The following is a 26,519-nucleotide window of genomic DNA, read 5'->3' on the forward strand; positions in this document are numbered from 1 at the left end:
GGTACTTAAAATATTGTTGTCAAAACCAGAGGGTTAGTAAATTAGCATGAGACCATATTGATATATGTGTGAGATTATCGAATAGTGAGGGTTGTTATTGAAAGTATTGTCCAAGTACAGGAAGGAGGCAGAAGAATCTTCCCAGTTCTCTAATACTGAGGTCACAGCTTTTGGCAATGGAACTTTCTGGGTCTTCTGTTGTCTCTTCCTATCACCTGATCTGAACAATTAGGCTTATCTTGACATTAGTGCATGATTGCATCTGCTTTTGACTGTGACTTCCATGCTAGAACAGGGAGAGATTATCTCTTGGCCTTCATAGAGTACCTGTAGTCTTGGTAGTGATTCTTTCTTGTTTGCATAAACTGGGTCTGAACATTGTTTTTGCTATGAAACACCACCTATAAATGGCAAGTGGGGGTGGGGCTAGCTCTCATATAAGTTCAATCATAGAAGCCTTACCAAAGAAACTGACACAGGAAATAGCCAAATTTCCAGAATCTTGTTGCAAGACTGGTGTTGTCATATCCTGAAGCCTCTACATCTCATTGCTGGGCAGATTTCTCTACCTTCAGGTTCACCTTCATGCAGACAGATAGGTGGAGGGATGGATTGGGAGCACTGGGCTCAGAAAAGCACTGGAAATACATGATGGCAACTTTCAGGTTACTTTGGGCTTTGTGTTAATGGTAAGATTCTCCTCTTGCCCAAAGGATCAACATCCTCCATGCCCATGTTAAAATTGCTACAAATTCTCTAATCTTTTTAAACTTGAGTATCTCCCATTGGTAATCTCATGCCTACAGAACTGTTTAACTGTTTTCTCCAGTTGCTGGAGTCCAAACCACAACCAACAAGTCACCTGATCAACTCAGACCTTATCTACAATGACTCTCTAGGCAACCAGGGGCCTGCACTTCTGCTGCCTGGAGTGGACCCCTGAGTTCCTCCCTTATTCTGAGGATTAAGTGAGTACCTGACATCTAATTATCGCTAAGTTTACTGGTTAGTCTCCTTTGACTGAACTTTTGTGCACACTTCAGAACTCTCAGTATCTCAGTTTTCTTGCCCATAAGCTGGAGATGATGCTTGTACATACCTCTAAGGGTTGACCTGAGAGTTGAATGAGTTAACATACTGCAGTGGGTTAAATGATGGTACCCAATATAAATGCCCACATAATCCCTGGAACCAGTGAACGTTGTTTTATAAGGTAAGAAGAGATGTGTAAAGTAAATATCTTGAAAGGAAGAAAGAGCTTATCCTGATTTCTTGGACCCAAAATGTATTCCATGTATCCTTATAAGACAGAACAGAGGATATAAGAAGATGACCATTAAGGCAGAGTAGACTGATGCAGCCCCAGCCTAAGAACATCTGGGTTCACTAGAGGCTGTGATGGGTAAGAAACAAGTTCTTCATCAGAGTCCCCAGAAGGACTGTGGCTCTACCAACACCTGAAATTCAGACTTTGGCCTCTAGAATGGTGAGAATAAATTTCTATCATTTTAAACAATCCAACTTGTGGTAATTTGTTACAGCAGCCGCAGGAAACTAGCATAGGTGGGTACATAACAAACACCAAGCATACAGTATGTGTTTTATTAGTCAATTTATTCTAGAAGTGTAGATGCCTGTTGTAATAATGTTGTTAATAACAATACTTCAGAGATATTCTCATCCGATAAATTAGGCATCCTTAAAGAATGAAGAAAAGGAATACTATGGAGGAAGAAGGCTAGACAGGGTCTACAGAGGAACAAAGAATAACTTTGGACACTTAGCTTTAGGTTTGGAATTTAGAGTGATGCCATTGTAATTTGTACCAGTGATAAGACATATATATATATAAATGTAGTGTGGTAAACGTTAGACCATCAGTAGCCCAAACAGCGTAATGGCTGACCCATCATCCCCAGTTTAACATTAGTCCTTTAGTAATCTAGTTGCTTTGAGTGGACTATATACTTTGACCCTATGGAGACACAGGATCTACTTGGATTTTTGGATAGACTGTTTCTTCCCTTATACAGTTTTGGGGTCCAAGTCTTTGCTGAGTTTTAACCTGTTTTTTTTTTTTTTTTTTTTTTTTTAACTTAAGGAAAGCATATCTGCACCACTCACAGGGGTTCATGAGGCAGAGTTCCTGAGAAGCTTATGTTTTCAAAGCTCCCACAGGAAGGTTGTGCCCGTATTTCCTGTGCCTCTTGGAGGAAGCCGAGGGGACGATGTTAGACACTGGCAAGTATGACTGTGATATTGAAAAAGAAAACCTGAATAAAGCATTCTGATGAAAAGGAAGAATCTACAAGACACCTGTAAAATCACCCTTATTTTTTCTCCCTAATCTGTATGAATCCAGAAATGCCACTTAACCGAGAGACCAACAGAGTGTGGCATTTCATTTTTGATTGGTTACTTTAGTTTCAGGGTAGTTCTGATCCCTAATGCTGCCCAATGCGAACACATATTTCTTTTGGTAGAGTCTTATGTCTGATCTTTCAGGAACCACCGTATCATAATGATTCTCTCCTCTCTCTCTCTGTTACCTAACATGGTAGCCACAAGCCACATGTTCTTATTCAAATGCAAACCGACTGAAATGAAGTAAAATTTGAAACTGACTTCTTCAGTCACTTTGCCACATTTCAAATGTCAATGTGGCTAATGGCTACTGTACTGGGTAGTGCATTTACATCACTGCAGAAAGTTCTGTTGGAGCGTAATGCCCCAATTATCCAAGATATGTTGAAAGTGTTAGATTATGGAGGGATTAGTTGGGGAAATTGTACTGAAGATCACCTGCTCTCATCACTGTCAGCCAGTGAACATTGTGAGCATCTGCTGTGACTGTATCTAAAATATATACAGACAGACAGACAGACAGAAAAAAAGAGCACACCATGCCTTGTGAAAAATTCTATACATTGTTGAAGTAATCATGTCACTTTTAGTGTCTCTTTTTGGAGGATGTTATTTATTGTAAGACATCATTTTTATTAAATACACTGTAGTACAAGAGACTTTCCATGTCAGGTTGAGAGAAGCTGGTCACATGATTTACAAACAAAACTTTTTTTTTTTTTTTAAACACTGATATTCTGGTGTCACTTGGAAATCAGCCAAGATGCAATGGACCTTAGTAAAGCAATGGACCTCAAAACATTGCAAAACAAGAACTGGTAAGTATCAGCACAGAGACGTCACATTAAAAGGAAAGAAAGCAAATAAAAAGATAAAGAGTTCCAAATACTAGGTCACAATTTAAGGGGCAGTATATCTTTAGAGAGATATTGAAATGTGGTGTGTGTGTACACGGCCTGGATATATACAAACATCTCTCCATGTACAGAAGCAAATGCAGAGAGTATCCACATCTCTAGGCAGATTTGTAAGTGATGGGTAATGATCAATGAACGCAGGGAGCAACATTTCACCATGATTTGGTTAGTTGTCAAGGGATTATATATTGAAAATCCATATTTAATTCAAAGACCTTGTATTTAAAACATTTCCAGCTGTTTTATACATTTTGAAAGCAATAGTAAGATATGCAAGCTGCAAGATGTAGGCCTTTATGTTTCATTTCATATTCTCCAATTTTTTTTCAGTTTAAACATGTGGCTATTAGCAGCTCTTATTATACTTGCTCCAGTATGCTGAACATTCAGCCAAACTTTACTCAGGGTCATTGTTATTAATGCACGGACCAAAAAAAGAAAACAAACACAGACCTAGCCTAGAATGCATAGACTAAAAAATGACATCCCCACATTTTCCCATTCGTCTCCTGAGACGTATGTTAAGATGGCAAAATAGTTGCTTGGTTGCTGTTGTGAAATTCACAGTGTTTTGCCTGCAACATGTGTGTGTGTGTGTGTGTGTGTGTATATATATATATATAATGTATATACACATACATATATATATAATTTTTTTTGCTTTGCTTTGTGTTTGTGATGAATGGAGCAAAAGATATCCATAGAATGAATGAATGAATGAATGAATGAATAAATAAATAAATAAATAAATAAATAAATAAATAAATAAATAAATAAATAAATAAATAAATAAATGGAAAAGGAAATGAAAGGGGAGAAATGCAAAACCTAAGGATCTTCAAGATCCTTTGACTTGAGCAGCAGTGACTCCTTCCAGCCCTGACAACCAGGAAAGCATTCCTTCATGTGCTGTCAGCTTAAGTATAAATCTCTCCTACCCTCATTCTTTAGAAGAGCATTTGCTATCACAACCTTGGAGTGTCCGCATTCCAGGTTTATGGGTTGTGAAGAAACTGCTTTTACTGCTTATTTAGCCATCCCAGCAGTGGGTCACAGGCCTTCCCCTCTTGAGATATCTGTAGCAGTGACACAGGGTCAAAACAGAACTCGTTCTTGAAAATAAAAATTCTCACATGGGAGGAAGAAGGGAGAACAAAATAAATGAGGGCATGCGTATATGTAGTCATGTATAGAAAGAGCTATACAACTTAATGTTATTGGCATTGTAGAAGTTCCAATTGGCAAAAAGAAAAGTCAAAAGTCTACTCCCGTCTGGGGTCCTGTCATTGTCAAGGCTCTTTGCAAAGGACAGCATTTTCTGCTCTTGTTACTTGCATTCACATTCAGATGTGGGAATTCCTAAGAATTGCTCACCTCAAGGTTCTGTCTTGGTGCTCACCATTGAACTTCAAGACTCAGGCACCCAACATTCCAGCTCCCTTCTGGAATGCTTGGATTCTGAATACAAGGGGTCATAGTGGGACAAGATGTACATCATAAAATGTGCAAAAAGATTTCAAAAATCAATTTTCCTTTCCTGGACCTTTACATAAGAAGATTATTTCAGTCTGCATTTCCCTTTGCAAGGAGCCAAAGAAAGGACTCAATGTAGCGGGATGGCTTTGATTCAGTTGTTGGGGAAGCACATTATCTTAAATATGTCTTCCACCCATGCAGTACTGAACAGAGTTGAAAAGTGTGACGTAGTCTACCCACATGGAAAATGGAAGCACTAACAGCAACATGACATTAAAAAGTTTTGGTTATTTAGCAAATTTTAAGCAAATTATTCATACTGCACCCTACTTATAATTATCCCTATTACTGTGTGCCTATAAATTTATACATAAGCACACAAACACACTGCGAATGTGTGTCTTTATATGTATAAATCAAGTATTTATAACACACATAAAATACATGAAAATACCACAGGTAGCGCTGATGTGAACACATATGCACACTATGAATTCTGATATAACCCTTTATAGCATAGTTCAAAATATTTTCTAAATAAGCCTGATTATGGCGTTGGGTCAGTGTACAAGGATTAGCTGAAGCTATGAATATGACTATATAGCACAATATCTCAGCTGCTTGTCATCTCTTGTATTTCACTGTTTTAACTTAATAGGCTGCTTCAATGAATGTGTAGCTTGCTTTCCTGAACTGCATGTCTGTATATTAGAGTCTCTAGTGGACAAAACCAAACTGTAGAATCAGAATACTTGAGACTAGGCCCCAGTGGTGCCAGAAGCTAGCCTGGAGATTTTTAGCATGCTATTTAACTTCTCTGATTCTCAAAATTCCCTCCCCTATAAAAAATAGGAATAATTTGCTAACATGTGGAAAGTGTTTGGAAAACTATCAAACGATTTATAAATGGAAACAATTGTGAGACTGATTTGGTTCTAGAGAATTAGGTTTGTCACTACTACTGTAGATTTTTAATGACTTTGATGACAGTCAGTCTATATTCTGTGAGCAGCAGAATGATTTTAGAATGATGATGTGCCTTTTCTAAAAATTAGAAAAGCATGAGCAGCAGGGATGGTATAGGAACAGTGATGTATATTCTAAGATATTCTCAGGGTCATTTACCTGCTTTAAAAGCAATCGGATATTCTTTCAATGCAAGACGTCTCTGAAACCAGTACATACTCTTGAGACAACAGAGGAAAAATAATAGTAGGCAATATAAGTAATTATAAAACTTTGCACTTGCATAGAACCTTTCATTTCAAGACCTTGAGGGACTTGTCAGAAGGTAAAGAGAATTTTTTTTTTTTTGCTTTTTTCTCCTTCAGAGGGAAACACAAAACTGGAATGGAATGCTCCCATTTTCTCATTTGCCTTAAACAAATCCCTGCTTTAAAACCGCACAGCCCTCCTTCAGCTTGATCCCTTAGAGTATTGCCACCTTTGCTCTCTGTTAAGATAAAACAAATAACTTGCAGCTTCCTTCTCCAGAGCAGCTGGCTGGTCCTGCAGAATGACAAACCCGTGTAGGTTTTCACGTCATTGCTGATGGAATCTAGAAAAGTTTTGTACAAATCTGCCCCTTCTTTACTGCTTCAGAGAGCCACAGTGTTTTAACAGTACCAGCGTCCTTAATAAGATATATACACGCATGTATATATCATGGAGATATGGCTTTCATTATATTATTATGTGTATTCTGGAGGGGTTGTTTTTCGCCAGCAAAGAGAACAAATAACTCCTATGTCTCATAGGCCAGCCCAGAACTTGAAGGGACTGTAGGATTCATCTAGTCCAACCCCCTTCCCTTGCCCAAAGATGCTACTGGATTTCCTTTTGTTCTCTGTTAGTTGACACTTGATATTTTGAGAACTGGCTTTCAAAGCCTGTAATAGAAAATGAGTTACTCCAGAAATTAAGGGCGCAAGTAAAACTTAAACAGAGCAATTGCACCGTCTGAAACAAATATGAATAAAATGACCTAAGATGAATTAAAATCACTCCTTTTCAATCTGGCTCATGTTAGAAAGTTGTCAAGTTAGCAAAATTCCCCTCACAGAGGGTAGCAAATTTTCTTGAGGAACAGAAATATTTTTCTTTCTTGGTATAACTAACTGATCATCACCATAACTGTAAATTTCTACTTAAATTTACAATCTCTTTTCCCAAAACCATTGACCATGCTCAGAAACTTGGCCTGGGCATAGCCTCCCATTGGCATGATGTGCCCAATATTTTATTTTTACATAATTTACTGGAGTGAAGAAAACGAAACAGCAGACTGACCATGGAGTACACGTGGAATGAAACCACTCTCCCAACCACAGCCCAGAGCAAGGACACGGCCTGTGTACACTGAACAGCAAGGCATGTGACGTCCCAGGGTGGGGTTTCCTTTCCCTCAGGCATAGATTCTGCCCTTCTCACAGTGCATTGGAGGCAGGTGAGGACATCCAGGCTTCAGGGTCCGTACTTAGAAAAATCCATCACCACCATACAACCAAGAGACATTAATACTCAGCTAATGAACTCCATTAGCTTCCCCTAATTATATAAGTTATACCTTTTGTGGGTCTGCTCTAGCTATCAGCGGCACGAAGTCTGGAGTGGTAGTTTCTGCAGACAAGGTAGTAATCGACGAAGACCATGCACAATTTTGCTTGCACAGTTAAAAGGAGGGGTGGAGAGGAGGGACGGGGTCAGAGCGAAGTGCTATCTGAAAAGTTCAATGTAAGAGAAACTTGCCTCCAAATTTATAGTTAGTCTTATCTTTTTCCAAGTTCTTGGCTGTCCCACCTGACCCTGAAAAGATCTCTGGACAAGAATTCACCTATTTTCAACTGAACTTGATAAAGGCTCAGTGGATAACACTTGGAAAAACAGACCAGTGCTATTACCATGACCTTCAAAGAGAAGACCTGTCGAGTCTGTGATGTGCCATCTTATGTCTCAAGGAAGCCATCTTTTCTCTCTACTACACGAGTGTTTCTGGTGATGGGAAGAGACTAGTTCATGGCACAGAGTACAACAGTCTTTATGCTCCTCAGAAGGGTCCTCAGGGGAAGAAGCTGAATAGATTCTTCCCAGTTGACATTCTCTGAGTTTTTCTTAAATAGGGACTAACGGCAGCTGATCCAAATAGTTGTCTTTGTTCCTCGCATAGTGTGGTTTTAGAGTAAATCTTCTTTCTTTCTGGCTTTGATCTCCCACAAACAAAGGCTTTCCAGATTGAACACAAAGTTTTCCTTTTTCATACACAGGTTGAAGCCATCCAAAAACAATAAGAACAGTAATAATAATAAATAAATAGAAGTGAATCCATAGAAACTCTCGGTGTCTGTACAGCAGAAGTGACAAAGTTTAAGTCAAAGATTTGTTTTCCCTTTTTTTCATCCACATCAAAGGCAGGAATACAACAAGGCATTGTTAGTTGTGGTGGGCAAACTGGAGAGTCTGCTGATATAACAAATTAGGTTTGTTAAGGCCTTTGTCTATGCAGAGTTAATAGTAATGCAGAAGCCAGATTGATTAAAAAAGAAAGGGTAGAAACTGTGAAGCAGGGAAAACTCAAAAAAAATAAAGAAGAAGAAGAAAAGAAAGACAAAAATAAAAAACTAGGGAACAAACCAAAGGAGATGGTAAGAGATAAAGAGAAAATGCCAAAAAGAAGTCCATACTGTGTCTATGGATGGAGAAGTACACATTGCTCCCCTCTGAAAGCTTCTCAGTGTCTTTGTTGTTCAGACTGTCAGAGTGAAGAACAGCAGATTGGTGGCATCCAGCGGCAGTTAAAAGACGTTCATCCTCTTGGCCATCTGAGGAGGTGCTTGGGTAGGATGGGTCTGGGGAACGGGAGTTAGCCTAGAATATCCAGGTAGACAGGAGATGCCTTGGCCAAGTTCTGAAGGAGGGTGTGGATGCCCTTGATGTTCTTCCTCATGTGGGGCTCTCGTTGCCAGCACCCCAGCATCAACTCATAGACCTCCTGGGGGCATGTTCGAGGTCGTTGCAAGACTCGACCCTGAGTGATGCATTCTATAACCTGCACAGGACAAAGATCAAAGTCAGGTCAGACGAGAAGAAAGAAGATGCAGGTGGAATAAATGGTATTGCAAAGGGAGTGCTGTGCTAGCAAAGCCCACTCCATGTTTACATTTCAGAAGGAAGACAGCAAGTATCAGACAGGTAGAACATGGCTACTTTGGTTAGTTTATCTCCAGTTTTTAGGACACACTGATTTCACCAAACTGGTGGAGAAATAATTGATGAAAAGCTCCCAAATGTCACCCTGAAATTCTAATGTGCTTTACTTTCACTAACCTGAGATGGAACCCCAGGCTATAGAAAATGTGGCCATTTTGAGTAACGGAATTGGAAAAAGACAGCTGTGGACCTGAAGAAGAATTGAAGGACCTAATCGAGAAACTATGCCTCAAATATAGATATATTTACAACAGCATTAAAATAGGAAAACATAATACTGAAGCTGTTCATTAGGAGTCAATGTTTTGGTGAAATGTTCAGGAGGAAAGAACCTCAAAATCTTATTCCAACACTAACAAAAAATTAGATGGTCTCTAAGACAGCAGGATGCACATCTGCCATTAATTTACTTGATGAGCAGCACAAAGTGAGTCTTCATCCCTTCACCACAGAATGAGGGTGTGTCAGTAAACATTGTTTGTGCTTTCCTTGCTAAAACTCTTTAAATGCGGAGAGTAATTTGCTTTGTCCATGACATTTAGATACACAGTAGGCCATTTGGGTAAAGCTCCCAACAAAGCCACATCAGATCAAGTCCTGCCTTCCAGCCAACGAATGTGCCTCACCGGCAGCCTTTGGGGTGTGGTCCTGGCCTGGCTGCTGCCTACCTCATTGTTTGACAGCTGGTACCAGGGCTGTTTGCCATACGTGAAGATCTCCCACAACACAACCCCCAGGCTCCAGACGTCACTCTCTGTAGTGAACTTCCTGTACATGATGCTCTCCGGAGGCATCCAGCGAATGGGCAGCATTGTGTGGCCACCAACCTGAGGGGAAGCAACAAACAAGGGGGAGTCAGTCACCCAGAACCAAGTCCTACCCATGCAGGAAAGTTATGCGCTGTGACAGGAACTTTGCTGCTGCTTTGCAGTGCGAAGGTGATGAGGAACACAGTGGTCGTGGAGCAGGTTTGCAAGACAAGACTCTGCTACATGAGCACAAGCCCTTGGGCCATTTAAGGAAAGCCTACGGTTTAGTAAAAGCTCATCACAGGACAGTGGAATGAGGAATAAGGCCCAAGGAGGTAAGGGGGCTGAAGGTTTACAAGGGAAAGAGGATGGGGCATTGTGACCATATGTCAAGAAACATTTGCGTCAGCAAAGTATAGGTGTTGATGTTATCACGGTAGTGTTATCTTAGGACCACCATGGAGATAATCATGTAATCAATCAACGGTGGTCCAGGTGTCTCTTGGTCTGCCTCTTGATATTGGCTACTGTCCATTGGTAGTCAAGCAGGAATGCTCTGTTGTGATTTTCAGAGTTGCTCATGAAAGGTCAGCTCATAGGAACTCACAGGTATGGAAGAGAGATGTAGCGGGACAGCTTTCCTTTCCTTTCTGTGTGTTTATTCCTGAAGTTGTTTATCAACATTTATTTCTTTATAATCAAAGTTTATAAACACTATTTCTTTATAATCTCCGACAAGAGAGAGGGCAAAGAAAAGTTAAATTTTTTTCCCCCACATTATTTGTACTTTTCTTTTTCTCAAAACTAGATAGGAACAGAGATGCTGATGGGGTGGAGATTCATCTTGAATAAAACACACACACACACACACACACACACACTCTTTCTGGTAGGAAGATGACTCAGTCTTCCAATTTACAAGATGACTTTGATCGGGATAACATGTAAAATACCTCCCAGCAACCTTCCTTAGCAATACCAGCACTTCTGTTTTAAGGTATTAGAAGGAGGGCACAGCACTGTCTTAAATAGTCTTGCCACAGCCCAGGAATGGGCAGGGCTGAAGTTATTAGTCCTACTACAGATGAGGCAAGTGAGGGTCAAGTTGTTAGAGACATGAAGAACACAGGTTTTTGGACTCCAAGCAAAACTTTGCTCCAACGCACTGCTACTGAACTTATTTAAGAAAGAAAGAAGTAATGTCTGAAAAGACCATTTTAGTAAAAACATAAGACATTAGATGGCAAGAGCATGATCACAAAGTATGCTTTGTTTGACAAAGGAGACTTGTCGAAATTCCTAATTGCTGCAGAAAAGAATTTGATGTTCAGGTTGGTCTCTTGTCAAGGCTGCCTGATGAAAAGCCATGGCCAGATTTCTGCAAGGTGGCTTTCTGTGGGGCATGACCAGCCCCAATGCTACTCTTGGGGTGAGGGTGGCAGGTGAATGAGGGCACAGGACAGCAGGGGTTAGAACTTACAGAATTCTCAGCCTCCAAGTTCCTGGGCTAGTATCACATAGAGTTTTTACACCACTTATAATTCTGAATATCCACCTTTAACATTAAAGGAAAGCAATAGACTAACAGCATTTGAGAAATGCCACTCAACTCAAGCCCAAGTTGCTGAGAGTTTCAGAAATATCTAGTATGTTTGGTGATTCCAAATAGTGCTGTTAGCATCAAAGAAAGCACAGGAGTGTGAAAGGAAGAGGTTTTTTCCCATTACTGTCCTTAATACATGACTTCAAATTTTACAAGTGTGGACATAATTTGCTGGCTCAGGGCTAATGTCCCCCCTATCTTTACAGTTCAACTTTGAATATACCACATGTTCATACATTAAATGGAATCAGGTTAAATTTCATCATCTTTCCATTTACTGGTTGTTCTCTCACCCAGCAGTGACAGGTATTCTCTGTTCAGTGAGCACAGATTTCTCCCAACGAGCTGCCTGGGCATGCCAGGAAGTGATGTGACAGCAAAACTCACCTTCAGCTTTGATATTCAAAACACAACCTGTGTTCAGCCATATTGGAAAGTTTCTGGCTGGATGATGAGGTAGCCTGCCCTTCCAGGAATCCCATGTTTTTTTTTAAAAGATTTAATTTATTCATACAACTGAGCTACAGACCAGAGGTGCAGAGTGTGGTGAGAGGATCCACCAGAGAGAGAAAGGGGAGTAGAACAGGTAGATCAATGAAGTATACTAATGAGGAGAGCGGCAGTCAGGAGAGGTCTGCCACGCTATGTGGGTCACCTCCAAGGCTTGGGATCGAACTCATGCTGAAGTGGCTTTAGCTTCTTAGTGCTGTGCTTTAACTTGCTGCACCACCAGGGAGGGCCTACACAAGGTGTTTTTAACATTTCCAGATTCTCTCAGGTACTCGGGGGAGTCTGGTTCCCCCAGGTGCTGTGTGTCCACATCCAGGCACAAAAGAGAGGCTTGTGGTATTATAGGGTACCCCATGACATAGAGTTAACTGGAGGTGAGTCCTGGGGCAAGTTAGGGTTCATTAGGCAGCCTCAGGGGCTTTAGGGGAGTTGAAAAGGCTTCTGAGATAAGGACAGTAAATTCTAAGTGCTACCCATCAGAGATGAGGTCAGAAAGTCCAGGAGGACTAAACAAAGACAGTGAAACTATTGTGAAACTAAGACCTAGAGCAGAAGTAAATGCTCAAGTAAGACCTGGTGAAATGGGCACATCTCCCATACTGGGAGAAAGAAGCAGCCACAAAGTAGGATAATGAGATTTCAGGGGGCAAAAATGGCTTTCAGTAGCCTTCCACACGGACCCACAATGGCTTCCTTGCTCCTCCCCAATACAGCATACCTGAGAGTCCTTACTTTCTTCCTTTAAATAGACTTTGCTTTCTTAAAGTTTGTTGCTCTCTGCTTACTTATCTAAAATGTCTGCGGATTCCTTTTTACAGCTTCATGGGACAAGATCCTTTTGTGGTTCAAAGGCTAATTTAACAGTGTACACCAGTGTCAGAGTGACAGGTCTCTGCCCACGCACAGGAGTTTAGTGAAAAATAGGTAATTATTTCTTTCATTGGGACATTGAAATTGGAAACCAGAGAAGAGAATACATAGTTTGCAAGAGTGAAAAGAGTAGGACATTATGGAAGAATTAGTGGTCTTTCAGCTGCTAGACCTGCAAAATATTAAACACTATCTCCCCACAAATTTCCTATGTCAAATGTATCAGATGCGCAGCAAGCAAGTCACCCTCTTTGCTTCCTGGAGATTCATACTGCACAGTCTTGTTAAAGTATATGAGGCATTTGACAGAGCAGAGTTAAGTTTCTTGAACTTAGTGAATTTAACTAATTTTGTAATCGGAGGCTGAAGCAGAAGGTTGTTACAGGTGGCGCCCCCTGGAGGGGGTTGCTAGTGAGGATGAATAGCCCCAGGCAAAATACAAAGGAAGTATTAGGTGGGGTGGAGACTCTGATAAGAACTACAAGGACTGAATAATTAGCCCCCAAGATAAGGAGTTTGGGATTTCATCTTTTTTTTTTTTTTTTTTGGATCTTCAGCCATTCTGGGGTTAGCCATTTCTTCCCCCATCATGTTGATCTTCCAGAAGGCAGATCTCCTTTTGGACATGGACAGGCGTCCAGGAGCCAACCTCTGAGAAGAAAAGTTCTGGGGCTTTGCAGGTAGCTGAGCAGCTGAAACTGTTCTCAGCTTTGTTGCTGTTCCAACCTGGATGGGAAAGTGAAGACCTGGAGCTGGGTGCCTTGCTGAACTGCATGAGTATGAACTGTTTGTCAGGTCATTGGATGCTGCAGCTGGTGTTTTAGATGCTGTCTGGTGCTGTGCTGGCACATCTCGGCAGCTCTCGTGAGCATCTCTTGTTGTGTCTTCTGCTGTCTTCGTGAGCTGGATCCCAGTCTGTTGTGTAGCTGCCAATTGATCCAGGCTCTCAGTGGCGGGAAGACGCCATCTCAGGAGTCTTTGTGTTTAAGACACATTGGACACTTTGGGTGAGGTAAACAGACATTTGTGACCTTAGTGTCTCTTTTCCCTTATTTCTTAAATAAATCTCATTATTATTGTTCTTCGAACCTGAGTAGTCTTGCGATTGTGCATATGGGTGAAAACTCAGACAGTGACTGGTAAACTATTTGGGCACTGTCCTTGCCAGTTTTAGTGCTCCTTACTGTCCTGTATCAATTTGTGTGTTTATGGGTAAAAGGAAAGTGCTGGAAAATCCCTTACATTTCTTAGAACCACACAGCTAAAAACAAAACACATGTTGGGACATCTAGACTTAGCAAGAGATTCCATTTCCCCTGTACATCCCTCATTGCTGTCAGTGAGCAACATTTGACTCATGCCATTAGAAGGGTCAAAAAGTAGATTTCCAAGGGCCCTTCCTCGTGGCATAGTGGGTTAAAGCACCGCATTATGAAGCTCTCAGAAGCCACTGAGGCACGAGTTCAATCCCTGGCCAGGCAGCTGATCCACATGGCGTGGCAGACTTCTCCTGACCTGCCCGCTGCTCCCTCAGCAGTGTATTTCAGTAGATCTGCCTGTTCTTGCTCCCCACTCTGTCTCTGGTGAATCCTCTCACCCACCACACCTCTGGTCTGTATCCCAACTCTGTAAGCATATATAAATAAAATCTTTAAAAAAAAGTAGATTTCCAACTATAAAATATATGTCATAGGAGGATACTGTACAGCATGTAGAATATAGTTATGAATATGGTTGCTTATCAAAAACCACTTGGAGAATAGATCTGAAACATCCTTGCCACTAAAAATATATTTGTAACTGTGCAGTAATGAATATAGACTTATTGTGGGATCATTTCACAATATACACAAATAATGAATTCTATCGAAAACCTGGAACTAACATAGTAGTTTTTATGTCAATTATACTGCTATTTAAAAAAAGAAAACCATTATCTCTTTTAAAATTAAATTAATTTTAAAAAAATAAGTAAAATCTCTGAGGAGACAAGAAAAGAAAGGAACAGAAACCCAGTTCTCAGGACACACACTCCTGAGCACTAATGTCCCATTTGGGTATCCTGGACCCATTGTCAAACCTCCATGTTCTAGTTTCTCCAACTGTAAAATGTGGATAATAATATCTTCCTCCTGGGGTTGTCATAAGGTAAAAACTCAGGCAGACAACATTTGTAAAGCACTTTATGAACTGTAATGCACTAAGTGCTTTCAAGTATTGCCTTCTCTTTTGTAGACCTCAATGCTTATTTCCTTGAGGGGAGCAGCCTCGAGACAGTCAACACTGGGACTCTCCTGCACCCCTCACCTGCAGGCACAGGTGCCGCGGGCTGCCCACAACGGCCAGGCTCTCTGTCCGGTGTTGCTAATGACCAGAGAAAAAGCTACTGTTTCCTTTAAAGGAGAAAAAAAGATTCATATTTTGATTTACATGTTTTCCCATCTAATCATTTATTTTATGCTCGCAGTCTCTTTGGGACGACAGATTTTTCAGTTTAATTCTTTCAAGAATCCCTTCTGGGATTTCACACATGCTGTTATAAATAATGCTGTCCTTGTTCTGATGTCAAATGGGTGAGTGGTGGGAGAAGCTAATAAAAGTTCAGACAGGGTTCACAAGTTTTCTAAACCCGTTTAGAACATTTCTGAACATTTTGTTTGCAACCTTCTCTCAGGATGTTGGAGCATGTCACAAAAGCAGACAAAAAAATGTCACCGTTGTAACAAATTACTGTCACATTCCAGCCACAGTTGCTGGATGGCTTTTGGACCTCACAAACCACATACTGTGCTGCAACAAACACAATAAGACATTTGTTTTGCGTTGTGCTACTTGGCAACTTGCCCTCACACCATTGCTTCAATATTTGCGAGATGGAATGCTAGCCGAGAATGGCGCTGGGATTCTGGGCTGCCGCTTTGCCTGCTGGGAATGCCTTGGTGCCAGAAGAGGCTCTGGTGATCAAGTTGGGTCAGTCACATGCTGTTTGCTAGCCTTTCCAGACTGAACTGATGTGAGTTGGTGAATCTAGCTGGGATGTTGACGAGGGCTTGCAATTTTTAATTTTCTCAACCCAAGCAATGGGGTTCTAGTTCTGTATGCAATTATCCACCTCCATTTTGTAGCCATAGCATCCATTAATATCAATATATACGATCTCACCTTTCCAAAAAATTCCCACTTAGTCCTTCACTTGAACCCAATTACTACCTTCTGTTGTGTATAATCACATTACAAATCATGCACCTATGGTTCAGAGCGTTTAAATAGTTTCTTAAAGTCACACGTGCTCTACATTTCTGGTTTCTGCAAGTTACAACACATGTCGGTGTTCAGCCAGCTCCTACGGTAGCTCCTTATCAAGATCAAAGCAACTCATGCCTCTTGGAAAGTTTCCTTTCTACCTACTTCCAAGAGATATATATATGTTTAAATTTTATTTATTTATGCATACAGAAATAGTTACAGGCCAGGGGTATAGGAGCGGCGAGAGGATTCATTAGAAACAGAGTGGGGAGCAGAACAGGCAGATCAACAAAGTACACTGCTGAGAGGAGCAGTGAGCGAGACAGGCAAGGTCTGCTTCGCCATGTGGGCCACCTCCGGGGTAGGGATCGAACTCACACTGAAGAGGCCATGGCTTGGCTTAGCTTCACAGTGCAGCACTCCAGCTCACTGAGCCACCAGGGAGGTCTTCTAAAGGCACCATTTCAAGGAGCTCCCCACCTACGCTACAGCTCATTGACTTATCCAAATTCAGGAAGATGGCTGCTCTTTGGTATAGCCTTGATAAAAATACAGGCACTCACTCCTTTTGTTAACAGGTCACATTCCTTCAGAGGAGAGGATGCTCATTAGTTATGGTTGGCAGGGCATGAGGGGGTCAGTGGGAGTGTTTACACTGGGGAGGAATTCTCCTGTGTTCTTGGAGTGATGCACAATGATGTCTTCTCATCCACCCTGCAATAACTTCTCTAAACTCTGAATAGAGCCAAGCCTTAGAACAAATGGATTGAAATAATTTGCCTAATTGATTTATGTGCTACAGATGAGAACCATTCCATTTAATCCATAACCTCTTTAAATGCAACTCAGAATACTGGCGTTTACATGCGGGATGAGAACTCTCTAAGTTGTGTGACAAACTACACTCTTTGGTTTGCCATCTGTACAGTAGATGGGAGAGTCTATGGTAAAGATTTGGAACAATGCAATCTAGGAAGACCTCAGAATGCCAAATGTGAGGAGGTATTTTTCCACAGGTGGGGGCTAACATCTCATGACCTCTTAGGTTGAAGAAAAAGGACAGAGACTAGAGAAAAAAGTGAAACCATGAAAAAGGAAAGGACTAAATAACCCTGGGGTTTGGAGGGGATGGTGCGGCTAATCATTGCAAACTGGATAAACCTGGGAAGCTAATCAGAACAATGTCTGAGGCCTGTGAACCCACTCCAAAAAATCCCTAGTGTCTGAAATGCAACATTACAGAAATGAAATACTCTATTTTTAAAACATATCAAGCCAAGAACAGCTAGCTTAACCTTTAATGTTCACTTCGTTGACAAGTCATAATTATGATGGCAAGTATGTATAAGATGTCTGGTTAAAAAGAAAAATAATAACTACATTGTAGTTAAAATACCTGGGCCTGGGTGTCCTTTACATCTATCTATTGCGATGGTATTTAAGAAAATAAGACTCTTGGTGAACATGTAGTATTAGAAACCAATGATTTATTTTAAAACTAAATGGAACACATTTAATCAATTCAACTTCAATATTAATTTTTCTTACCTCCCCCCCTCAAATATTTGGACTTAAGGTCTTTGATACTTTGGTTAAAACTTAGGAAAAATTCCTTGTGGCTTAAAAAATAATAATTTATTTTTCTAAACCAGAAAAGTAGGAATGATGGAAATTAAGGAGCTAGCTGACCATGTGTAATATGACTTGGTAAATGTAACCGATAGCATTGAACGCAGCTTTCTATCTTGTTATTGTTCATGCTGGGAGTCTAGGTTCTTTCTCATTTTTTACAAATATGCAAAACATCTTGATCCCTGGTATGAGTTAGCAAGGAATGCACAAGACATCTCCAGATGCACTGGGAGATACATGAGGAGATGACAAACACTGGTCTTGTCATTCCTGGCTTCCCACAGAATGCAAGCCCTATCTTTTTGCTTCATCATCAGCTTCTCTTCTCTTGCTGCTTCCATTCTTCTCACTGTTACCCCCACACAATGCATTCCTACTGCCCTTTCTTTGAATCTTCTCTCATATCTCACTTGTGCTGTCCCGTTTTAAACATTTATTTATGCATACAAGCACTGGGGTACAGGCCAGAGGTGTTGGAGGTAAGAGGATTCACCAGAGATGGTAAAGCAGAACAGGCAGACTGACTGAAATACACTGCTGAGGGGAGTAGTGGGCGGTCAGAAGAGGTCTGCTGCACCATGTGGGTCATGTCCCTGGCTGGGGATCGAACTCTGTGCTGCAGTGGCTGCGGATAGCCTCGTAGAGTTGTGCTTTAACCCCTTGTGCCACCTGGGAGGGCCCAGTGATGTCCCATTTCAAATATTGTTGCATTTATTTTTGCCCAATTATTTTCTTATCTCCCTAAATCACCATGCTTATGCCCACTACAACTTGCTCCCCACCCATGGTCTCCTTTCTGTGTTTAGGTGAGCAAAGAGGTAGGCTGACCCCTTTCTATAGATCCAAAATAAATGCCTATCTGACTTTGAAACCACCAGTGATTTAAAGATGAGTAATGCTAGTTTCGGACCTTTGAAACTCAACTAGCAAAGACCAATGGTGCCTGGGAGGCCACTTTCATTTTGTGGTATTTACTCAATGAGTGAGTGATAACTTGTTTGGAAGCCAAACATTTTACTCCCTTAGAAACTTGCAGGCCAAAGGGTAAACCCCATTAAGAGATGATTAACTGTTAGAGAGGCTTTTGGGCTCATTAAATATTGAAGGGGCTCCTAGACTCCCCATCACACCCTATACCTGATTGCTTTGTTTCAGCAGTTCTTCTGATCTGGTGCTTAAAAATTCATGAAAGTCATAAACTTTAAGGAATAGCTGGACTGTATTTATTTATTATGTATTGCATCTGTAATATGAAGTTTAAAAAAGGAGAGAGAAACAATTTACACAAAATGCTCTCCTTGGAGAACATGGAATAATTGTGGTCAGACTGTGGGTACTTTAAGACCACATCCAAGAAGATAATAATTCTCCTATTATAAAGAGTGATGGGGTGCCTCCGTGGCATGTGGCTACTGACCTGGGAGATGATTCATGGGAAGAAAATCAGTCCATCCTGCTTTGCCCAGCACTTCAAGGAGAGTCCAGAATTCTGGTGATGTCTCTTAATACGCTCTCTTACACAGGAATTAATTATCAATACACATCAAATTGTTGTTATTTGAAGCCTAGAAAATCTTTCACTGTCTTTTTGCCATTACCAATCTGGTATTAGACATAGGGCTGTGACTTGGTGACTCAAAGCAAGTGTTTTTGGATTAGCCAGAGAGAGGGTGTGCTGGACCTTATTGCTAACCATACAGTTGTGATTTTTCTTTTTCAAAATAACACATATATCCTGCCAGAAAAAGGAAAATAATTATGTTTTAAAGGAAAAGGCCAAGAGCTTTCATCATCAGTATCTCCTGACACTTGAATTTTAGATGGGCAGAAAATGCAAATTCAACACAAAGTTTCCATTGAGAATTGATTAAGTCTTTTTTCCACCATCAAATAACAGCAATTACTGAAAATAACAATAACAATAAAAAGGATACCTAATGTTCATTACATATATATGGTAATATTTATCTATAGCAAGATAAATATTTTGGCTTTTCATAGACAATTCACATTTATCTGATAATGATCATACCTGCCTTAAAATAGGGTAGTGAAGAGTTAAGTGAGTGGTATCAGAAAGGTCTTTGGTGCCATTGGGTGATACCAGTTATGTGATCACCTTGAAAAGGCAAAATAAAGGTTCAGGAAACATGCTTGTCAAGTGCTAGGAATTGGGGACAGGTAGTGGGAGGGTGGGTCTTGCCTGCCTTACAGGTGCACATTGAAATTTTAGGATGAGGCCCTCCCTGGAGGCACAAGCACAGCACTAAGAAGCTCTCCACAGCCTATGCAGCATGAGTTCGATCTCCTGCCAAGGAGCTGACCTATGTGGCGCAGCAGACCTCTCCTGACCCACCTGCTGTTCCCCTCAGCGGTGTATTTCACTACATCTGCCTGTTCTGCTCCACACACTGTCTCTGGTGAATCCTCTCACATCCCTTCCCCCATACCTCTGGCCTGTACCCCAGTTCTGTATCCATAAATAAATAAATCTTTTAAAAAAATTTTAGGAGGAGACAACAGTGATTCACAAGTTGATTGAGGTGTCAATTAAGCAGTGGTGTTTGTCAAAACTCAGAATTGTACACTAAAAAAAGGTGAATTTTTCTATTTGTTATTATACCTTATTCAGCCTGACTTCAAAGTAAATAGACCTCTTAAAACAATAGAGTATACAATAAATATTAACTATTGTTTTTAACCTGCGTGTTAGTTTCCTCAATGATCATACAGTGTAAACCAGAAATAATCTTTTATTTTAACTGGAGAGATGAACAATCTGAGTCTAGGAGACAATATGACCTATCCAAGCCCACGCAGCAAAAAAGAGACTATACCAGAATCTAATCTCCAAACGCTTGACTCTCTGTCCATTCTGTTTCAAGTCTGACATGGAGTCAGATGCAAGAATAAACTTTAGTCGCTTGTGATATTGTAATTTCATGTTTTCAGGCCCAGTTATCCTTAACTTGCCCTAGAATTCATTTGGGCTACCATACAAATTTTTTAGCGATGTCTGGATAGCTAAAACAGCAAATGTTTATTTCTTGGTTCTAGAGGTTAGAGGTCAAGGGTCAAGGTAGCAGCTGCTTTAGCTTCTGCCTGGCAGAGAGCTCCCTGGAGCTTGGGTTTGTGCAAGAGAAGACTAACTTCTCTCTCTTCTTGTAAGGACACTAGTCCTATTGGATCGAGGTCTCACCCTAGGACCCCTGTTAACTTTAATTACTTCCTTAGAGGGCCCATCTCCAAATCTGGAGACACTGAGGGCTCAAAATTTAGATTTGAATAGGGGAGGAAGGGTGCAACTTTCAGTTTATAACGCTCGCTCTCCTTGACATGGCTTCTCTTCTGATTCCAGGGCCCACTGAGGCAGCAAGAACACTGAATACTAGGAACCATGTGATTCTGATCCAGCCAAAATCTATGGTCCTACATCAGTATCTGCATACCCACAAGTGAAATCTTCACCCCCCACTATCACCTTCCCTTCCTGATAAATCTTGGCTTCTATATTACCAGCTAAGTCTGAAGCGCATCAGATGCCTTAAACCTGGAAAATTGTTCCATAGCAAGCTCAGGTTCAGTGCTTTTCCAGTATAAACCCAAGAGTGGTCTCAGTCCCAACCCTACCCCTATTCTACTCCAGTTCTCCTAAGGGTAGCTGGGGAGCGTGAACAGGCATCGTACTTCCTTAATGATCCATACATGCAGGCAGAATGTCCCTGTACTATGTGTCATCTCCTGGGGGCATCCCTGTGGGCCTCCAACCCCCATGACATAGAGCCGCCTGTTGGATATCATATACAACTCAAAGAGCCAAAGAACCCCAGTCTTAGGAGTAATACAGCTTTACCTTGTTTTATAATTGGCTCTAACCGGGAGCAAATAAGTCTTCTCTCAAACACACCAAATGTTTAAGGATCCAAGGTGATTACCTTGGATCTAGAAGCAAGAATTCTTCATTTTAATAACGCGAAACTTGACAACAATCACATGTTCTCTCCTTTCCTCTCACTGCCTCCTCCACTCTTATTCCACTACCTGTTATCAACTTTGATAGGGGATTTTCCAAATGGATCTATGGAAAGTGATAGAAAGAACGAACACGGCATGCTGTCTGGGGTGGTTATTACTGTACTTCTTCATCACTCAGCAATGGGAAACTGCATTCTAACTATATATGTTTCATCAAGCTGCCATTATTTATTTTTTTTAAAGATTTATTTATTTTATTCATACAGAACTGGGGTACAGGCCAGAGATGCGGAGGGTGAGAGGATTCACCAGGGACAGAGTGGGGAGCAGAACAGATCTACGAAGTACACTGCTGAGGGGAGCAGCTGGCGGGTCAGGAGAGGTCTGCTGCGCCATGTGGTCACCTCCGGGGCAGCTGGGAATCGAACTCATGTGGAAGCGGCTTTAGCTTCTTAGTGCTGCGCCACCAGGGAGGGCCAAGCTGCCATTATTTTAATGTTCACTGTTACTGAGCTTTTTATGGTCTTGTGAGCACTCTGGTTTTAAACCCAAGAGGCCATCTGACTCTTTAGCATTGGATACCAAAGCATTATATCCTTTCCTGGTGAAAAGCCTAGAGGGACTGACATGTTGTAAGCAAAGGCAACAACAAAGGCAGGAGCAAAATATGTTCATGTCATTGTCTATATTAAGGTGATTACATTATGTTGATTTAGTATCACAATGTGAATGTGAAATTGTTTCTAAGGAAATAACTCAGAGAGGTTAATATTCCAGCAAGCTTTCAGAAAGGAAAGAAAAAAGTGATTTGTCAACAGAGTCGGGAAGAAAAGCGTCTCTGTATTAGAAATAACACTCTCCACACCAGCTGTGCTTACAGTGATTACTGCTACCCTGACAGCATCATGTCCAGTAAGTGGGGAGATCAGGTTTCTGGGTAGACACCACATATCTGTCCCACCATTAACCCAGCTTGTTAGTTAACACTGAAGACCCTGCCAGAATGAACATTCCACCATTAATTTGAGATGTGGATTTAATACACCAGAGTCAGTTAAAAATGAATAAAAGTCCTCTTTCCTCCCAGCTGTGGAAGTTCATTCTGATACAGAAACTGATGTCTTGTGTCCATTTGATGTAACAATAATGGGACAGTTGCTTCCTCTAGGGAACTCTGAATGGCGACCTGGCATTATTATCATTCTTTTCTGCTATCTGTGTGATATATGTAATATGTAGAGATTACAACCTATAGTATAAAGGACATTGTGATTTCTTATGATGATCATGAGAACTAAGAAATAATATAAAAAACACAATGACATAGTAGCTACTCGGTGTGCCACATTCTGTGCTAAAGACATTACATTTAAAACTCATTTTTCTCATACCTCTCCAGGCATACCCACAGATTAAACATATCCATAGAAAGTGCACATATTATAAGCAGCAGCTGTTTCATAATTGTGAAACAGGAACCCAGTTTCTGTGCACAATAAATAATGGCAGCTCAGAGTTGTGGGAAACCAGTGTGATGTGGCTGTATGTTTCTCAAAACTTTCCACAAAGGCAACCACAACTGTGGAAGAAGTATAAGATCAGGGGCATCGAGGGTCATTGAGGCCATGTCTCAATGGACCTCGTCTGAGGTGCTTATGCCAAACATGGAATTTCTTTTAAAAATTTCACTTTCAAGTTTAATATAATGGTTGCATTTGACTCCCATGAGTTATTATGAAGAGCAATGCTTTGTCTCCAAATCACATATCAGAATTGATGCATTAGAAGCATAAGTCATGTTCAATTTGTGACTTTAGGAGTGTCAGGTTTCTAAATACCATCTTGCATCCAAAGTCTATCTAGGCTACTATTTGGGAGGTCCTGGTAGAAGTAAAGAGATCTTGGAGTCAAGAATTAGTTTCCTGTTGTAGTTCAGACATTTACTAACTAAGCAAATGTAAATAAGTGACTATATCTTACAGTCTGTCCACTTCCAAGCTGGAATAAGAACTATATGCCTAGCTCAAACTCATATGTTTCTCCAACGGTCTAAATTCTAGAGGAGGTGGTGAAGAGCTCTATGGCTAGAAGGAAGCAAAAAGCAACATTCAGGCAATAACTTTGGGATAACAGAAGCAGCCCTGCCCCAGGATCACATTACATCGGGTCCACTGCTAGAGCTGAGGGACACCATTCTCTCTGGTGACCCACTGCAGAGACTCAACGCTGTCCCTGTGACTGGCAAATAGCAGCATCCCTCCAAATGGGATGTTTTATACTTACAGAATGGGGACAATGATACTTATTGTATCCTATCTGTGAAGCTCAAGGGAGGTAGTTGACATAAATTGTGACTTAAGTGTTAACATTCAGTCCACACACACTATAGCTTTAATCTTGTTTCTTTTTATAAGCCTTTTTTTTTTTTCAAGAAATCTGCATTTGAGTTTGTTTTGTGCAACTGTAGGGGGAAAAAATTGAATGAGGTTAGGTTCTTATGGCAAGAGCTTGTTCCATAACCTTTATACAAGGCAGAGATTTGATGCCATGGAGGAAATGAGAATAACTGACTGTGTATAACAGTGATGCATTTTGACCTACAACTTAATGCACTGACTTTTTCAGTTCTCTTCTGCTAAGTTGATATTAGGTCCAACCATTTTTCACTATGTCCATAAGATTACCTAGAGGGAGACTGCTGATAAGTGGGAGAAGGAGTTTTCAAAGAAGATAGAGACCCCAATTCCTCACTGAAGAAGTTGGTGAGCATGACTCAGAGACTGTGATGATCCAGTTGAGTTTAGCTTTCTGGCTAATACTGAACTTCTAGCTACCATTTAACTTCAGGTTTACCATGTGCAGATTTACCATGTGCAAGGCACAGCCACTTATTTCAAAGAACTGCACTGAGCACTAGCCCAGACAATACAAGCTTGAAGAAGGCACACAGATTAGGGATCTCCGTCAGTTGTGTGGAACAGAGACAGAGGTTAAACATGGAGCAGATCTACTTTCTCACCCTACTGAAAGTCCTGGGGTATGCAGTAAAGGCTGGTGGGCCTTCACACGTAATAAGTCCTCCCAAGGACACCCTTCAAAAGATATCTGAAAACTGTCCACTTCTTTTCACCTTCTTTTGGATCTCAGTGTTGGCGTTTTCCTCGCTGGGCTCTTGTGATAGATTGGTCAACACAATTTCCCTTCTTACCTTCTTCCAATCCACTGTCTACACAACAGCCAGAACCCTCGTCCTCAAATTATAGTTGTATGAAATTTATTTTTTTGCCTAAACTTTTTAGATTCTCATTGCCCTGAGCATAAAATAATTTGATCAAGGGATGTGCACCTGGTTGGTCTTTGTGCCTTCTTCTCCAGCCAACTCTCATGCTTTCCCCTGTCCTTGCATGAATCTGTTTATTTTGGCCTTCCTTCTGTTCTTCAAACATCTTCAGCTCTTTCATGCTTTAGGTCCTTCCCACTGGCAGTTTCAACTTGTCTATGTAAATATCACATTTTTTTTTTTAATTTTTTTAAAGTTTTTTTTTTTTTTATTCATACAGAACTGGGTACAGGCCAGAGATGCGGAGGGTGAGAGAATCCACCAGGGACAGAGTGGGGAGCAGAACAGGCAGATGGACAAAGTACACTGCTGAGGGGAGCCACGGGTGGGGTCAGGAGAGGTCTGCTGCGCCATGTGGTCACCTCCGGGGCAGGCAGGGATCGAACTCATGCGGAAGTAGCTTGAGCTTCTTTAGTGCAGTGCTTTAACCTGCTGCACCACCAGGGAGGGCCGTAAATATCACATTTTTAAACTAACTACCTCAAAAGTAGGTTAGAGGGTCCAGTAGACCTACTTAGTCCTTGCAGCACTGTCAGTTGTGAAGCCATGCTTAGACATGTGGTTCTATACAGGCAACCTCGCCCACCTCTAGATTACAAGTTCCATGAAGGAAGCATCCTCTGGTGCCTAGATGCTCAACAGGTACTTGTCAAGTAACGAGATTGCATCTGCCTGCTCAGGGAATGTACACAGTGGGCAAACACTGCAGTAGGAAAGAAACGAAGGAGAACAAGGGGACAAGCCAGAAAGGCAGCTTCCTGCCAGCACGACTCTTTGGAGCCCAGAGGGGTATCTGGAGGGTAAAGGAAAAAAAAAAAACAGTAGCTGGTTTGCTTAGAGAAGGACACCTGTTTCTAATTTGAACTGTAAATAGGGGATGGAAACAGACATATATTATACACAGAGCAATGCACATATGGGATAAGTTAGCAAGAAAAGCCATGGAAGCAAAAGATTAATGAGCTGAAGTGACACCTCAGGAGAGAATAGGGGATGAGGTTGCAGAAAGAACAGAGGGCAGGAAGCTTTGTCCCAAGGGCCCTTCCCTTTTCCGGTCCTGTGGTATGCTCCTTCGGTCATCCCAATTTCCCTCCAGGAAGCCATCCCACATACAGAGGCCTCCTTGTGGCCCCATCAGAATTTCCCTATGGAAAGGACTTAGGGATATCAGCCACTTGGAGGGGAAGAACTTGCCTTAAGGCTGCTGTGGCAAGGTGCCGCACAAGCGCAGTCATAATGGCTGGAAATGGAAGTAGACAGAAGATTAATGTGGACGTCTTAGCATCACCACTTCTCCTGCACAACTATCACCAATTGCTGTAGCTCCACAGCCTACATCGTGAGCAGAGTACTGCAAAGGAACTACAATCTGGAGAAGTTAAACTAAGATTAAACCCCCTTCGCTTAAAGGACTGTCCATGTCTATCAAGTCAGATTACACAAAGAAAAGCTGTCATTGTTCAAAATGCACACTGATACTTATAGTCATTGAGCTAATAATCATTGGATTACCTTGGCATCACTAACTTATTCAGCAAAAAATTTACTGCACTACTTATTAGAATCTCAGCATTGCCGTAGACACTGGGAACAGGGCTGTGAATCAGTCCCATGTCCCCGTAAATTTCTTA

At 41.2% G+C, this 26,519-nt stretch overlaps 1 protein-coding gene across 1 annotated transcript in view; it reads right to left on the minus strand.

Annotated features, from left to right (window-relative positions):
• Nucleotides 1-2,058: 2,058 nt before the first annotated feature.
• NTRK2 (neurotrophic tyrosine kinase, receptor, type 2) overlaps nucleotides 2,059-26,519 on the minus strand; it is a 316,763-nt gene continuing 292,302 nt past the window's right edge. Inside the window, exons 17-18 of the mRNA XM_012721348.1 lie at nucleotides 9,632-9,790; nucleotides 2,059-8,802 (exon numbers count right to left, since the gene is read on the minus strand). Of these exons, the coding sequence (XP_012576802.1) occupies nucleotides 8,617-8,802; nucleotides 9,632-9,790 (345 nt within the window). The 3' untranslated portion in view covers nucleotides 2,059-8,616. The remainder of the gene's footprint in view (nucleotides 8,803-9,631; nucleotides 9,791-26,519) is intronic.

This window comes from Condylura cristata, unplaced genomic scaffold, assembly GCF_000260355.1.
Source record: "Condylura cristata isolate star-nosed mole 26May11 unplaced genomic scaffold, ConCri1.0 scaffold00006, whole genome shotgun sequence".
NCBI lineage: Eukaryota > Metazoa > Chordata > Mammalia > Eulipotyphla > Talpidae > Condylura > Condylura cristata.